The sequence below is a fragment of the Dendrobates tinctorius genome, unplaced genomic scaffold (assembly GCF_039654945.1).
Source record: "Dendrobates tinctorius isolate UK_male_01 unplaced genomic scaffold, ASM3965494v1 ptg000073l, whole genome shotgun sequence".
Taxonomy (NCBI): Eukaryota; Metazoa; Chordata; class Amphibia; order Anura; family Dendrobatidae; genus Dendrobates; species Dendrobates tinctorius.
Window position 1 is genome coordinate 15,960,016 of NW_027361741.1, and position 16,571 is coordinate 15,976,586.

At 43.6% G+C, this 16,571-nt stretch overlaps 1 protein-coding gene across 1 annotated transcript in view; it reads left to right on the forward strand.

Annotated features, from left to right (window-relative positions):
- Positions 1 to 16,571, forward strand: part of SEZ6L (seizure related 6 homolog like) — a 711,555-nt gene that overhangs the window by 568,828 nt on the left and 126,156 nt on the right. Inside the window, exon 9 of the mRNA XM_073582661.1 lies at positions 11,958 to 12,152. Coding sequence (XP_073438762.1) covers positions 11,958 to 12,152 — 195 coding nt within the window. The remainder of the gene's footprint in view (positions 1 to 11,957; positions 12,153 to 16,571) is intronic.

Here is a 16,571-nt window from a genome sequence, read left to right on the forward strand (position 1 = left end):
AATTGCATGTCTCACAGATATCTTTTTATCTATTTACCCCATATCTATCTACCTCATATCTAGCTACCCCATATCCATCTATCCATCTAATTCTTTGCACATCTAATAACATACCAAAGATAGACAAAAGCGCTTATGGCAAAAACGCATACAAAAACGCATAAAAAAACACAAGTGAGCTGAGACACAGGATTGATGCGTAACTTCAGCTGCATGAAAACCTGAACAATCATGATTGTGGGAACATACTGTTAGACAGCCAATAAACATGCTGCCCCGGCATCTTTCGGTCCCAGTAAGGCTTAGCGCGAAGGACCGAAGAGCGTGGCGTCATCAGCGGTCTTTGGTGCAAAGCATTACTGGGACCGCGATGCCGGGCGCGTGGTTAGAGAAGGGAAGTCCGGGGGCCAACAGAAGGTGAGTATCTCACTATTTTTTATTTTAATTCTATTTTTTACGGATTAATGGTACCCAGGGTCCAGAGGAGTCTCCTCTCCTCCGGACCCTGGCTACCATCCGCACATTAGGCCGCGACCAATCAGCGAGGCGGGATTTCCATTACAGACAGACAGAAAGACAGACAGACAGAATTAGACAATTATATAGTAGATACCTAATTTAAAATATGCAAGGCTTTCAGTAAGGGACAAGGAAGTAGAAGTGCTGCTGATGGTGCATGCAGAGGCCAAAGCCTTGGGCCAGGTGAAACCGTGCCTGTTGCGGGAGAAAAACAAACATGCTCATCTAGTAAGACCTAGCTTACTGTCCCACTTTGCAGGGGGTTGCAGGTCACCACTCTTGAAGCAAGAACAGTGCAAACAATGGTTGGTTGGATGGCAGATAAGGATTTCAGTATTTTTACCATCACCACACTGTCTTCCAGACGGTCCAGTATCACTAGCCAAGATTCTGGACCACATAACCCTCACCCTGATCCTCCATCCAACCGTGACGATTCCCCAAAACAAGTGATCCCACACTCGGACACTCTGAGGAACTCTCTACATTTCCATTTATTGATTCTGGCCTCTCACCGTGCACGGTTCAAGAGGAAATTGTGTGTAGTGATACCCAAATATATGAGCAGCCATGGTCAGAATATGATTGTGCGGAATGGCAATTAGTGTCTCAAGAGGCAGATGATGATGAGGCACAGTGTATGATGCCCTCCTTTATGTCTAATACAGGGTGTATCAGAGTACTTCTGCATTGTCCTTCTGATTTCTTGCATTGTTCGCATAGGCTTTGTGAGTTTCAAAGTCACTCCTTCATAAATCAAATAGGGTGTGTCTGACCATGTCACAAACACCACATGCCCAGATGAGGTATAGTAAAATGTTAAAATTACATTTACAGGTGACTAGTTTTATTTCCCCCTCTACTATGTCATCTACTGTAGTCATAGGCCGTGGGGAAATATGGTGAGTGATGGCACGGCTATTAAGAGGTGGAGGACGTGTGCTTTTTTATCTTTTTAATTTTGCCTTATATACAAGTAATTAAACTGTAAAAAATGTTTCCTAACACTTTTTCCTGTAAAATGCATTTTATCTTCAGTTTAGTATGTGTTATTGTCAGTCCGTAAAAGTGGAGTAATACTCTGTCAACATTGTTCCTAGCAGCGACCTGGGAGTCAGGGATGCATCCAGCCGGTCTTCCCCATGCTGTTCGCATTCCATTTCAGTGTTGTTTCCATGCATTTCAGCAATTTTCCTGCCTCCGGTTAGGGTCTTCAGGACGCCAAAATCAAACTTTTCGGATTTTGGCGCGCACGGCGCACCGTCAAAAATGCGCAGCGCAGGTCAAAGCTCAACTAGCGCACGGCCTGTGCACGATCTGCGCACCCTATGCTAAAGATAGGGTGTGCCGATCGCAGGCGCCGCTGTGTGCTAGGAGGCGGCGCTACAAGCAAGGGGCGGGCACGCCGGGCAGAGAGCCGGCTCGGGGGCGGAGCTACCCCCGGCCGTGCGTGCGCTTAAAAAGCGCTAATGTGAAACCACCCTAACATTACAATTCCGCCGCAGTGGTTGCTGTAGAGGAAATACTTGGCTAAACGTGGCTTCAGCTAACAAAACCAACTATATCCCAGGGAATCATTTTAAGGACAAGTCACTGATTGGCTCTGTTTCTGATTTTTGGAAGTAAATGTAAACCACAGTATTCAGAGCAAATTGAGTGTGAACCCAGGTCCCTAAAACATCATCACATAATTATTAGTCATAGTGCTACCAATGTGAGAACATATTCCTTAAAGGCGTTGTCCAGTCCGAAATGATAAGTCTGCAGTCATTCTGTGTGACTGCAGACTTATGAATCCCCCAAGCGCACACTCAGTGTGACTGACTAGTGGACATGGCCTTTCTCAATACAAGTTTATGGAGCGAGGCGGCGCCTGCTTATCAGCTCTGGCCGGGGGTATGTATAATGCATACGTACCCGTGGGTCCCGGCTAAGATATGGGGGTTCGGTGAAGGGATCAGGGTGACTGCAGACTTATCATTTTGGACTGGACAATCCCTTTATATATATGGAAAACTATTTACAGGTGAATGAAAACGTGGAAAGATATTTTCTCCGAAAAAACTGTCAGAGCAAACTCAAACACTATATCATTTAGTAAGAAAGTGTAGTGTCCTATATAGTATATCTGCCAGGAATATGTATTACTTTTTATCCGCTGATTCCAGGTTTCTATTGTTTATGGAATTATGTAAAAAATATTCTGCCATTTGTTCTCATCCCACAGCGTAAATAGTGTCAGAAAGTGTAATCTTTACTTCACCTACTTTCCTCATAGGGTCTGTCAAGTTCTGAAACAATCTTACTGACGTTATGTAGATGCTTAACCTGCTGAGCCCAGGAGAAGCCGAGTCAAATGAATTCATCATGACGCCGATCTTTATGATTTCAAGAGTCTGAATGAAATCATTTTGTTCTGGTTGGCTAAGCATGACCTAAATAGAAAAACTGATGATGTGCTGTTCTGACAGTGTCCGATTTATTGAGTACAATAAGCTAGATGTAAAATGCATCATTCGGACAGTATGTCATGTTTGGGTCATGCTCTTCAATGAGTAGGACATTCAGGGAAGCAGTGTTGTGAGACAGCCAGTAAACAAGGGTAAAAGGACTAACCTGAGAAACTTGAGTTACGTTTACATAGCAGTTTGAATCTATGTCCCCATTAACCAATTGTATGCCAAATGAGTATCATATTAGCATACATTTTGGGTAGTAAGTGCCAGCATACCTTTTTTCCTGCAGTATTAAAAAGCAAAGTTAAAGGATTTAGTCAGGACTATTTTTTTGCCATGAGTCTAAAATTTAACAGGCAGGTAGTTGATAACCACCTACTTGTTCTACACGACACCAGTACTGAGCAATTATTGACCGCTCCTGCCAGCGATTCATCTGCTCCACATCAACATAGCAGCTCTTCCTCTTTTGGGCTGCTCTGTCGATGGGGCGTGGCTTTCAACATCGTGTTGATTGACAGCTGTCTCAACACAGTTAGGCAGCAAGAAGTCTGCTGTCAAACAACATGATGTCAGCGTCTGCAGTCAAGCCCAGTCAACAGAGCAGAGTGGAAGAGAAGACACTGTTGTGCTGACATGACATCAGCGGAAGCCACCAAATCATTGGCAGCAGATGTCTGACTGCTTTGTGCTGGCAGGGATTGGCAGCGGGCACAACAAGGAGCCAACCACCTGTCTGTTAATTTGTAAGCCCATAGTAAAAAAGAAATAGTCTTGAATGACTCCTTTAACTACTGAACAAGAGTCATTCTGCAAAAAAACTGTACTCTGAGGTATATTATTGCTTAAACAAGGCAGCTTATGGCCAGCGCATAAAACAGTATGATATGCAGGCACATACATCAGGTGTTTACATTTGGCAAATATTTTAGGGAGTTTTCTTGACTTTAGGAATCAAATTTGAAAGAAAAACGCAGTCTATTACTAGAGATTTACAAAGGTTGGATTGCATGTTTTGTGATATGAGTAGTGATGTGTGGTTTTGTTGAACCTTTTCGCACTATATAATGTCAAGAGTCCCCCTAAAACAATGTACATAAAGAAAAAATCTACTCATTAATGTAATCATAAAGCACTATCACACAACATGGCCGAGAGCAGAAAATGGAAACTCTCCGAAAACAACTCAAAAATATAGAGTCAAGTGGACAACTCCAGACAGATAAATACATAAAAAGATAGAACAAAAATGTCCCAAACGACATATTAGAAAATAATCCAAAATTAATTTAATTTATTGAAAAGTCACAGAAAAAATCACAAGAAAGGTACTCAAATATACATGCTGTATACAATGTATATTAATCAGAAGGTAAGATGGAGGAGACATGAAGGTATGCTGGGATCAGGGAGGAGAACAAAATTCATCCCAGAGAAGTAAATATATGATCAATTTTCGAAAAAGCTGACCGCGAAACGCACGTCAAGGGGCTGCTGGGTGCGGTGGGAGAGCTCCCCTGTTGATTTATGGGTAAGCATGTATTTATGAATTATACTTGAGGTTCCTCTGTCTAATACCCATTGGTAAAGCGCCAATTTCTTTGCCTCTCTACTACCATTGTGCTACTGTATTTTATGAATTATTCATTATATACTTGCTTCTCTGGGATGAATTTTGTTCTCCTCCCTGATCCCAGCATACCTTCATGTCTCCTCCATCTTACCTTCTGATTAATATACATTGTATACAGCATGCATATTTGATTACCTTTCATGTGATTTTTTAATGTGACTTTTCAATAAATTAATTTTGGATTATTTTGTAATATGTTGTTTGGGACATTTTTGCTCTATCTTTTTGTGTGTTCAGCTTGATAAGGGCAGCATTCAAGCTAGAAGGCAAGGATTATAAGAACTTAAGATATGAATATGCTTGTGAAAGAGTCCAGTGAATTTACTGATGACGACACAAAACAAGCATGTTACAAAAGCTTGGTTTTGAGCTAGGATAGCTGTTCTTTGGGATAGGGAAAAATGAGTAGAGAAGATCAGATCACTCTGCAGCAAATCAATTGGGGGTCGCATTTCCTGAAATTCACAAGTCATCACAAATTTGAACAGTATGTAATTCGAGCTATTACATCATATGGTCTGGCACAGGAAGTCTTGGAGGACTATCACAAACAGTTTCAAAGATGTGGGCTGGTCTAAGTAGAGTCATTTTATGCTTTTACAGCATATTGATAGAGGTCAAATGCATATTCATGTTCCACACACCATTCCAAGGAAATTGGACTTCTTGAGATCTGCCATGATTTACACTTTTTTAAAAAAATTCTGTAGCCTGGGCAAATATGAATTTCATATGGTTCAATCATCTCTAGAAATAAGTGTCTGTGAAACAATTCTCCATGTGATGATGGGGTGTTGTCACTATCGATAGATTGGTCTTGGAATAATCTTATGACAACATACTGTACTAAGGAGGAACAACTGCTTTTCACTCTTAGGTCTCCTTCACACGTCCATGTTTTGTGTCCGTATGTGATCCATTTTTTTAAGGACCGCAAATACGGACACACGCACCCCCATTTTATTTAATGGTGGTGTGTACACATCAGGTTTTTCACACGAACACACGCAGATATGTCAGTTTTTTAGGTGCACCACGGACAAAATGTGTGTGTGTGTTATCAGCATGACACATACCGGTGCCTGGAAAAAAGCAATATAGTTCTCGCTGTTCCCAGACGCCGGCTGCTGAAGACAGCTCTGATCATTGTTGCCTGGTCTCCCTGTAATCACGCAATGGTGAAAATTTTATTCAGCATCTGCTGTGTACATCATGTGTGAAATTAAAAATTAACTTAAAATATGGTGTGGGCTCCTGCATAATTTTCATAGCCAATAGAGGGAAAACCCACGGCTTGGGGCTAATGCTACTAATCTGGGAAAGGGTATGATGCCCCAAAAAAGTTTCCATGCTATTAATAATAGCTCACAGCTGCTTGTTTAGCCTTTGCTGGTTAGTTTATGGGGTAAAAAATGACGTAGGGTCTCACTATAAATTCTAACCAGCAAAGGCTAAACAGACAGCTGTGGGTTGATATTAATAGCTTGGGATGGAGTCAGGGATAATTCCCCCCCCCTTAGGCTACCAGCATCAGCCCTCAGCTGCCCCAGAAATGACAGCTTCCATGAGATGCGTCAAATCTGGTGCTTAGCCTTGCTCTTCCCACTTTCCCTAGTGTGGTGTCAAATGAGGTAATACGGTTGGGCTTGATTTCAGCTTTGTATTGTCAGCTAACTATAAGAAGCTGCCATTACTAACCCCATAGTCATATTGTAAAAAACATAAAGTAAGAATAAAGTACTTTATTTGAAATAAAACTCCACAACTTCTTTTACACATTTATTTTTTAAAAAAGCAAGAAAGTTATACACACCTTTTCGCCTATAATCCATCGAGCCCATGTCCCCTGTAAAAGACAAAAAATAAAAAATCATATTACTCACTTGTCTGATGATAAGATAATCCTGTTATGCCGTGCTCACCAGGAGCCGGGACTTCGGTCCAGACATCACTCCCTTCGGTACGGCGGTCCCTCCAGGGCTCCCGTCAGGTGCGCACACGCAGCTCACGTCCCCAGGGCACCTCCTCCATGTCACGTTTGCGCTTGCGCTCTCCTGTCAGTGCTCTCTCCGGGTTGGTCCCCTCTATGGTAATGGAGGACCTGACCCGGAAGCTGTAGTGGTCATGTGCTTTCTGGCTAGGATCTGACCCGGAACCTGTCATGGTTATGTGCTATATCAGGTTACCTTCCTCTATGGGAGGTGCCTGATTATTGTTGTGCTTCCTGGCTGGGTCTGGGCCACGCACTGTTCTCAGTTCCTCTGCTCTGTCTGGTATTCTATTGTGCTCCTAGCACTCGCTCTGAACTTTCACATTGCTTCATGCTCAGTTGTGCCTCCTGGCACACTCTAGTATCCTGTCCTCTGTCCCTTGCTCAGTCGTGCCTCCTGGCACTAACTCTGTTTCCTGTGCTCTGTAACACCTCCTGGCACGACTGCTGCTCCATTCAGTACTCTGTCGTGCTCCTGGCATGCGTCCTGCTTTGTTTACCTCCGGACATATTACTCGCTATACGCCATACGTGCTCACGGCTACCTGTCTCGCACTATCTGTAGTTAGCACACTTCCGTGTACACTCTTGGTGTTCCTGGTACCCAGTTCCGTTCTTCCGATATACTCACCCGTGTCTCCTGTGAGCCGCCCCTCTTGGTACCGACTGTCGTGGTTCTGACCTCTGCGGTCCTGCCCCTAACGATCCCTGTATAGGGGTCGGTCATCACCTGGCACGCTCGGCCCAGGGGTTCCAGATCCGCGACCCAGAGGGTCCACTCTTGGACGTTGTCTGCTCCTGAACATCACAAATCCATTTGTTTCATGCTGTAATCCATCCATCTCTTCTACATTGATATGTCTTGATGAATGGTAGCATGATGTGACCATTCATCCTGACTTCCAGGAGACACTGAGTTGAGCATCATAGCCCAGCTTCAGTGACAAGCAGTAACATAATAGAGGTTACCACCGATCACTGCCAGCTGTTCCCACACCCAGTTTACTGCGAGCCATCCGATGAACTGGGGTAACCTTCATGACATCACTACTAGCATCGTGAGAAATTACACATGGTGCTAGCATTGATGTCATTGAGGTCACCACAGTTCATCATGCTGCTCACAATGAGCTGCCCATGGAACCGCAGCATAAGTGACTTGCTGTAATCTCAATGACTTCACAACAGGTCACTTAAGCTGTCCTCTTTCCTGGACTTCATCCTGAACGGTTCATCCTAACCCTTATCCCAACCGTAACCATAATCCTAACTTTAGCCCCAACCCTAACCCTAACTTTAGCCCAACCCTAGCCCTAACCCTAATGTGAAAATGAAAATAAATACTTTTTTTATTTTATTATTCTTCCCTAACTAAGGGGGTGATAAAGGGGGGTTTGATTTACTATTTATAGCAGATTTTTATAGAGGGTTTTTGTGCTTGGCAGTTGTCACACACTAAAAGACGCTTTTTATTGCAAAAAATAGTTTTTGCATCACCACATTTTGAGAGCTATAATTTTTCCATAATTTGGCCCACAGAGTCATGTGAGGTCTTATTTATTGAGGGACGAGTTGACGTTTTTAATGGTACCATTTTCGGGCATAAGACATTTTTTATCGCTTTCTATTCCGATTTTTGGGAGACCGAATGAGCAAAAACCAGCAATTCATGAATTTCTTTGGGGGGGCGTTTACACCGTTCCGCATGTGATAAAATTGATAAGGCAGTTTTATTCTTTGGGTCAGTACAATTACAGCGATACTTCATTTACATTTTTTTTATGTTTTAGTGCTTTTATATAATAAAAAATATTTTATAGAAAAAAAATAATTTTGCATCGCTTTACTCTGGCAGCTATAACTTCTTTTATTTTTTTGCTGATGATGCTGTATAGTGGCTCATTCTTTGCGGAACAAGATGACGTTTTCAGCAGTACCATGTTTATTTATATCCGTCTTTTTGATTGCGTGTTATTCCACTTTTGTTCAGCGGTATGATGATAAAGCATTGTTTTTTGCCTTGTTTTTTTATTGGGTTCACTAAAGGGGACACAATTTTTAATCTTGCATAAAGGATGCGGCAATTTATGATGTCTGTGGTGAATTCATGATTTTTGTTTATTCTTGTCACATCTATTAAAGGGAATCTGTCACCTCATTTTTCCGATATGAGATGCGGCCACTGCCATCAGGGGCTTATCTACAGCATTCTGTAATGCTGTAGATAAGCCCCCAATGTAACCTGAAAGATAAGAAAAACGAGTTAGATTATACTCACCCGGGGGTCCGGTCCGGCCCAATGGGTGTCGCGGTCCGACGCCTTCCATCTTCTAGCGATGACGTCCTCCTCCTTACTTCTGTTGCTGCAGGTATACTTTATCTGCCCTGTTGAGGGCAGAGCAGAGTAATGCAGTGCGCAGGCACCGGGAAAGGTCAGAGAGGTCCGGCGCCTCAACAGGGAAGATAAAGTATGCCTGTGCAGGAGCCGCGGCAGAAGTAAGGAGGAGGATATCATCGCTAGACGATGGGAGGCGGCGGACCGGGACCGCGACACCCATCGGACCGGACTGGACCCCCGGGTGAGTATAATCAAACTCGTTTTTCTTATTTTTCAGGTTACATTACAGAATGCTGTAGATAAGCCCCTGATGGCGGTGGCCGCATCTCATAGAGCAAAAATGAGGTGACAGATTCTCTTTAAATGGTACTAAGGAAAACAAGGAGACAAAAACACTGATACAAAAACTTTAAATATATTTCAATATGAAAGTTCTAAGTTATGGAACCAATACAGCAAAGCACTGCAAACCTTCATGGAATTGTGTACTGCTCCATTATTTGCAGTTTTTTCCAGTTGGAGCATCATTGGACTGGTTTCACACATGGTGGCTGTGCTGAACCAAGAAGCAGGCGGCAAAACTGCTTATGGCTGATTGTGAATTGTAACAGTTTTTCAGCAGCTATAGTGAAACATATAAAACCATGTGCTTCTCCTAGACTTTTCTCGCATTCACAGCCATTTGTTGTAAACCACGTGTGGTTTTGCCGCATGTTTCTCTTATGCTTGGTATTCACGGCTGCTAAAGCTCAGACTAATAGGAAAAGTACAAAACTACTGTCGACAATGAATTATTCAGATAGTATGGCAAATCAGAAATGTTCCCTCAAAACATAAAATAGTTTTCCATTTTTCTGCAAATAATCAGTCATATAATAAAAGGTTCTGCAGTTTTCAATTCCTTCTTATTATTAGATGTTTGTTTGCTGTTTGCGCTTTCAGCTGAGAAGTGGATACATCTGCATACATGAGCGCAACACAAGTCTGATTATTTGCCAAAATGTATCGAAATACAATGTTTGCTAAATGTATTAGTCCAAACAAATGTCAACAAAATCAAGTGACATTATCAAACTTTTCTCTTTATCATGAATAAAGCACAAGTTTACAATTTTGACACATTAGGGCAAATAACTGTATTGTATGAATAAATATGCATTTGTAATATATTATTAAACCTCAGTATACAAAATTCTAAGCTTAAAGTGGTTATCCAGGACTAATTATTTTTCTTACTATGGACCTAAAAACTAACAGGTAGTTGTTATCTAGGTGCCTGTTGTGCCTGGTGCCTATCTCGGTGCGAACAAAGCAGTCATAGACTGCTCCTGCCAGCGATTCAGTGGCTTTCGCTACGTCATGTCGACAGAGCAGCTTCTATTCTGCTCAGCTCTGTTGACAGGGCTTCTCTGCAAATGTCATGCTGATTGACAGCCGGCTCCCCGTTGCCCAATCAGCATGATGAAGGCAGTCATGCCACATCGAAAGAGCAGCTCTGAAGAAAAAAAGTTGCTCTTTTGATGTGGAGCAGCTGAATCGCTGGTAGGAGCAGTGGATGACTGCTATGAGTCGGCGCCGGGTAGGACAGGCAGGTAGTAGCCTCTGTAAGTAACTACCTGACTGTTAGTTTTTAGGCCCATAGTAAAACAGGCTCTGTACAGTAGTCAGCAGAAGATTCTCTTTGGTCCCCCAAAATAATAGAATGGAGTGGAGAGAATCGGGCCTGCCTTGAAATGGTCAGGACATACAAATAGTCCCTGTCCGGCTCTTCAAATTTTGTTTAGTTTTATGTTTGAGAGTAAACCAAGTCTGGCTGTAACCATGCAGCAATTGTCTGTTCATGCTGCCTGTGGTTTGGGCAGCTTGAATCTGAGAAGTTCCCTTTAAATGTACATTCTCAATAGTAATAGACAAGCTCTTGTACTACTGTTATATTGCTGAGCAGATGGTATGTGTTAATCACAACCTTTAATATTACTGTACTTTAGATGTAATAGAAATGGGTGTAATGCCTGCCATTATAATGTAACAAATTATTACAAGAATAATGGAAGAGTTAACACATGCTGACACTGGCCTATTTTTACCTAGAATGTTAATAAATGGCTATGTATTTCTTCGATTCTGAGAGCAATCGGCATTAATCTTGCAAACTCCTGCTGCTCATGTGAAGTATTAAAAATCTGATGAGCACCCTTGTTACTAAGAACAATCTGAGCAAGTTATTGCCAGTGCCAGGACCTTCTTAAGATGAGATTAAGAACATCTTCCGGAGAGATTAAAAAAATCAGTCTGTGATGTTATTACTGTTTAAGGGATTTGTAAAACTGGATAAAAATATGTTTTATTATTAATATTTGTACGGTAAAGAACAAAGTCCATTAAGTGTTAGTTCTATGGCAGCCAATCTTATGACAAGAATGTGGTTTCCTACACCCCTGTAAGGCTAATTTCACACTAGCGTTTTTTTGCGCTGCGCTGTGTGTGCAGTCCAAACGCATACAAAAAACGCATCAAGCGTTTTGCATGCGTTTGCTTATTTTATGCGCATGCATTTTAACCAGTTTGTAGCCATATTGACTCTTAAAACGCAGGCGATTTTAAACGCTGACGTGCGCATGTCCATGCGCATGTCTGCGTTCCCATAGACTGTAATGTGATTTTTTTTGTCGCATTCCGTGCGCACGCGTGCGCATGCGTTCTTTTGAGACAGGTTGGACGGACCAAAAATGCAACAGGTTGCGTCCGGCGCGCTATGGCGCACACCACAAAAAACCGCATGCGCACGAAAACGCATACGAACGCGTGCAAATGCTAGACCATGCGCCCCCATGTTAAAGATAGGGGATCAGGATGCATGCGCATGTACGTGCACGATGCGCTGCGCTAAAAAATGCTAGTGTGAAACCAGCCTAAGGCTAAAGAGAATGATCACTGTTTCCCAGAGTCTTTGTTGGTTACCGTCCATCATAATAAAAAACTGTAATTATTTAACTATTTGTTTTTCATCCACTTGTTAAGCTTTTGAAAGAGGACACTGCTATGAACCATATATTCAGAATGGTAACTTCACAACAACAGACCCAACATACAGCATGGGAACCGTGGTGGAGTTTTCGTGTGACCCCGGTCATTCTCTGGAACAAGGACCAGCTATCATAGAGTGTATTAATATGAAGGACCCCTACTGGAACGACACAGAACCCCTTTGTAGAGGTAAGATAGCCATTACCAGTTGCACAAAGTGTATTTTTCTACAATATGACCCAAACTGTGAATTAGATTATTGTAATCCAATCACAAGTATGTACAGTAATCATTTAAAAAATTAACTCGATTGTCTATTTCGGCACACAATGCATGTAAACTCATACTAACACTATGTAAAGAAAAGAATCACATATTATGGACTGAATATAAGAAGGAGCACTAAGCATTTCTGAAAGAATACACATATCTTAATTTTCCAGATGCCAGACTGGCTGTATTATCTTATCTGAGAATACATCTAGTTATCAGGATTATACAGCTGTTCTGATGTCAATTTTCAAAGTAAGCGCACCAGCCTCATCCGATCTAAGAGATCTATGTAATATTGTATACAGATTTATTTATTTTAGTTACCTACTGTATATATAGCGCCAATATATTCCGCAGCACTTTACAGACATTATCATCACTGTCCGATGGGGCTCACAATCTAAATTCACTATTAGTATATGTTTGGAGTGTGGGAGGAAACCGGAGAACGCGGAGGAAACCCATGCAAACACGGGGAGAACATATAAACTCCTTGCAAATGTTTCCTTGGTAGGATTGGATCCCAGGACCCCAGCGCTGAAAGACTACAGTGCTAACCACTGAGCCACTATGCCCCCATATATATATCAACTTAACCTAAAAACTGACCTTGATGTTAAACTCCAAAACTAAAATTAAGATCAGAATCTAACATAATATTCCTGGCAAATTGAAAGTTGCATTTGTAAAACCTGGAGACAAAATTTTTCATCTGGGACAATTATGGTAATTGCTATCTAGGACATTTTTGGACATTTTCTGAACAAAAATGCAAAATAGTGGAGAAAGACTTGCAACTTTTAAAAGCGGTGCATGACAGAAACCCTTTCTAGACATAGTTGTGGGTCCCTGCAGTTCTATGACTATGCCATTAAGGTCACAAATGAGAAAGGAAATTTAAAGTGGTTGTCAAGGACTTAACGATTACTGTATTATCTACAGTATAAGTTAACAAAAATAGATCAGTGGAGTCTGACACCCGACAACCCCACTAATCAACTGAAAACTGCCCCAGCACCATAATAGGAGGACAAAGAGCAGTGGGTCCTGCCCCATACATTGCTTATATCTGACCACTGCAAGAGCAGTTGTGACGACCAAGGGAGGCAACGTCTGAGAGTGGACCCTCTGGATCGCGGAACTGGAGCTCCCGAGGGCGAGCGTGCCAGGTGGAGCTGATGCCTATACAGGGACCGTTAGGGATAGACCCTCGGAAGACAGATACGGCGACAGCTGGAACCAAGAGGGGCGGCTCAAGGGACCAGAGAGCAACTGGCGGAACCAGAGCACAAGATGAACCGGAGATACAGGACGGGTCAGGAAAACAGGGCAGAGTACAGGACTGAGTACGGAGTACAGGACAGAGTACGGAGTACAGGACTGAGCACGGCGTACAGGATGGAGAACGGAGTACAGGATGGAGTACAGAGTACCGGACTGAGTGAGGAGTATAGGACGGAGTACGGAGTACAGGACTGAGCACGGAGTACAGGACGGAGAACGGAGTACAGGACGAAGTACGGAATACTGAACTGAGAGAGGAGTACGGGGAACAAAAGGAAGTTGTAGAGAAACCCCCTACAACTCGTCCAGAATACCGTAAGGAACAGCACACGATAATCAGGCGTCTCCACCATCTTGGAGACGCCTGATATACCATACGCAGCTGGCTGACTGGGCGGCCAGGGCTTCTGGGTGTGCGCTGCAGGGTTAAGAAACCTGCAGAGTGCGCGCCTGCGGCCTAGGGCGCCTGCGCAGGACAGCCGCTTGCTGGGAGGATGGGAGCAAGGAGGAGGAGGCAGGCACCGCGCGGCGAGACATGGACTGGTGAGTAGAGGCAGCGGTGGACCCCGCCTCTGCTGGAATGGCAGCGGTCACTGCCGCCGACGTGACAGTACCCCCTTTACGTCTCCCCCTCCTGAGATTGGCGAAAAACCTCCTTAAAATAAGTGGAGCATTAACATTCTCTCTAGGTTCCCAGGACCTCTCCTCAGGACCAAAACCCTTCCAATCGATAAGGAAGAAGGTACGCCCCAGAACTCTTTTCATGGCTAGAATATCTCTTACTTCAAAGATGTTATCAGCTGCTACTGGCTGAGGGGAAGGAGGTGGTACAGGGTGATACCGACTAAGAACAAAAGGTTTAAGGAGCGAGACATGGAAGGCGTTAGGGACCCGGAGTGAAGCCGTCAACCTCAATTTATAAGCCACGTTGTTAATGCGTCCAAGAACCTCAAACAGACCGATGTACCGGGGACCCAGTTTGTATGAAGGCATCTTTAGGCGGATATGCTTGGTTGAAAGCCAGACTTTGCCGCCAGGTTGGTATGGCGGAAGGTCCCTGCGTCTCTTGTCTGCATGTCTCTTAATCCGGATACTGGATTTTTCAAGTGCCTATCTGGTCTCCCTCCAGACCTGAGAAAACTCAGAAGAGAGGGCATCCGCTGCGGGAACACCAGAAGGCATGGAGAGAGGTAGCGGAACACCAGGGTTCTGGCTGGAAACCCCAAAGAACGGCATTTTAGTGGTGGACTCATTAGGGTGATTGTTATGGGTGAACCCTGCCCATGGCAGGAGGGACACCCAGTTGTCTTGATGGGCGTTATAAAAGTGACGCAGATAGGCTGCCAGTACCTGATTGGTCCGTTCCACTTGCCCATTGGACTGAGGATGTTAGCGGAGGAGAAATCCAGAGATGTACCCATGAGTTTGCTGAGTGCTCTCCAGAATCGGGAGATAAACTGGACCCCTCGATCAGAGACAATTTGTTGAGGGAGTCCATGAAGTCTGAAGATCTGGTGGATGAAGACCTTGGCCAACTCAGGTGCCATAGGTAATCCGGGCAACAGGATAAAATGGGCCATCTTGGAGAAGCGATCGACCACTACTAGGATAGTAGTACAACTGGAAGAGCGAGGTAAATCAGTAATGAAGTCCATACCAATCTGTCACCAAGGGGCCTCAGGGGGAGGCAGAGGGTGAAGCAGGCCGGATGGAAGACTCCTTGGTACTTTGTTCTGAGCACAAGTCGTGCAGGAGGCTATGAAATCTGTCACGTCTTGACGAAGAGAAGGCCACCAATAGTAGCGAGAGAGGAGACTGAGCATTTTCTTGACCCCGACATGACCCGCAATCTTTGAGGAGTGCCCCCAGTCTAGCATTTCCGACCTCTTATTCTGTGGGACGAAGGCCTTGCCTGGTGGAATGGGGGAGAGTGTCGTGAGTGCCACGGTGATAACTTTGGCAGGCTCAATGATATATGAAGGAACCTCCTCAGTCTCAGGTGATTGCAAGGACCTGGATAGGGCGTCAGCCTTGGTATTCCTATCCCCAGGCCGAAAATGGAGTTTGAAGTCAAAGCGGGAAAAATACAGCGACCACCTGGCTTGTCTGGAGTTGAGCCATTGCGCAGACTGAAGACACGCCAAATTCTTGTGGTCCGTGAAGATTATGAATGGATGGACCGCCCCCTCCAGAAGATACCGCCAAGCCTCCAGAGCCATCTTAATGGCCAGTAATTCATGATCTCCAATTGAATAGTTGCATTCTGTGGGAGAAAATGATTTAGAGAAGAACCCACAAGGCACCAAGTGGCCAGAAAACGTCTGCTGGGAAAGGACCGCCTGTAACAACTATAGTGGATACTACAGGGGTTTCTTGGCAAGAAGCACAATCACAGCAGAGTCCAGAGTTAAGTGAATCGAGTTTATGTAAGAACACAGCAAAACCATGCGTGCACAGTGTGAACAAGGCAAACACAACAGTCAATATTCAAAAAAAGAAAAAAAAGCCAGCTCACCTGAAGGCATGTGTAGTGGATAGCCCGGACCACGTGCAGTCTTCACGCAGTAACCAAGGAAAAAGAAAAAAGGTCCAGCTTTGCAAATTCAAGTCCAATTTATTGTTAAAAACAAGTCCAAAACAGAGCAAAAAATGGTGTGTTCACATGAGTAACAAGTAGTAGATTACGCGTTTCGAACAATAGCTTGTTCTTTCTTTGAGAAAGAACAAGCTATTGTTCGAAACGCGTAATCTACTACTTGTTACTCATGTGAACACACCATTTTTTGCTCTGTTTTGGACTTGTTTTTAACAATAAATTGGACTTGAATTTGCAAAGCTGGACCTTTTTTCTTTTTCCTACAACAGTCAATAAACTGCCTCTAGAGGTCAGCGGCCAGTTGCAGGGTATACGCCTTTCAAGGTATCGAATGCTTGGAGCATAGTTTAGAAACAAAGTCCAGAACGTTATAGCCGGCCACTATGGAAACAGATGCCGTTATCAGTACGGTATAGTTCTCAGAAAGTCTATCCAGTGGGTACCCTAACCCTGGT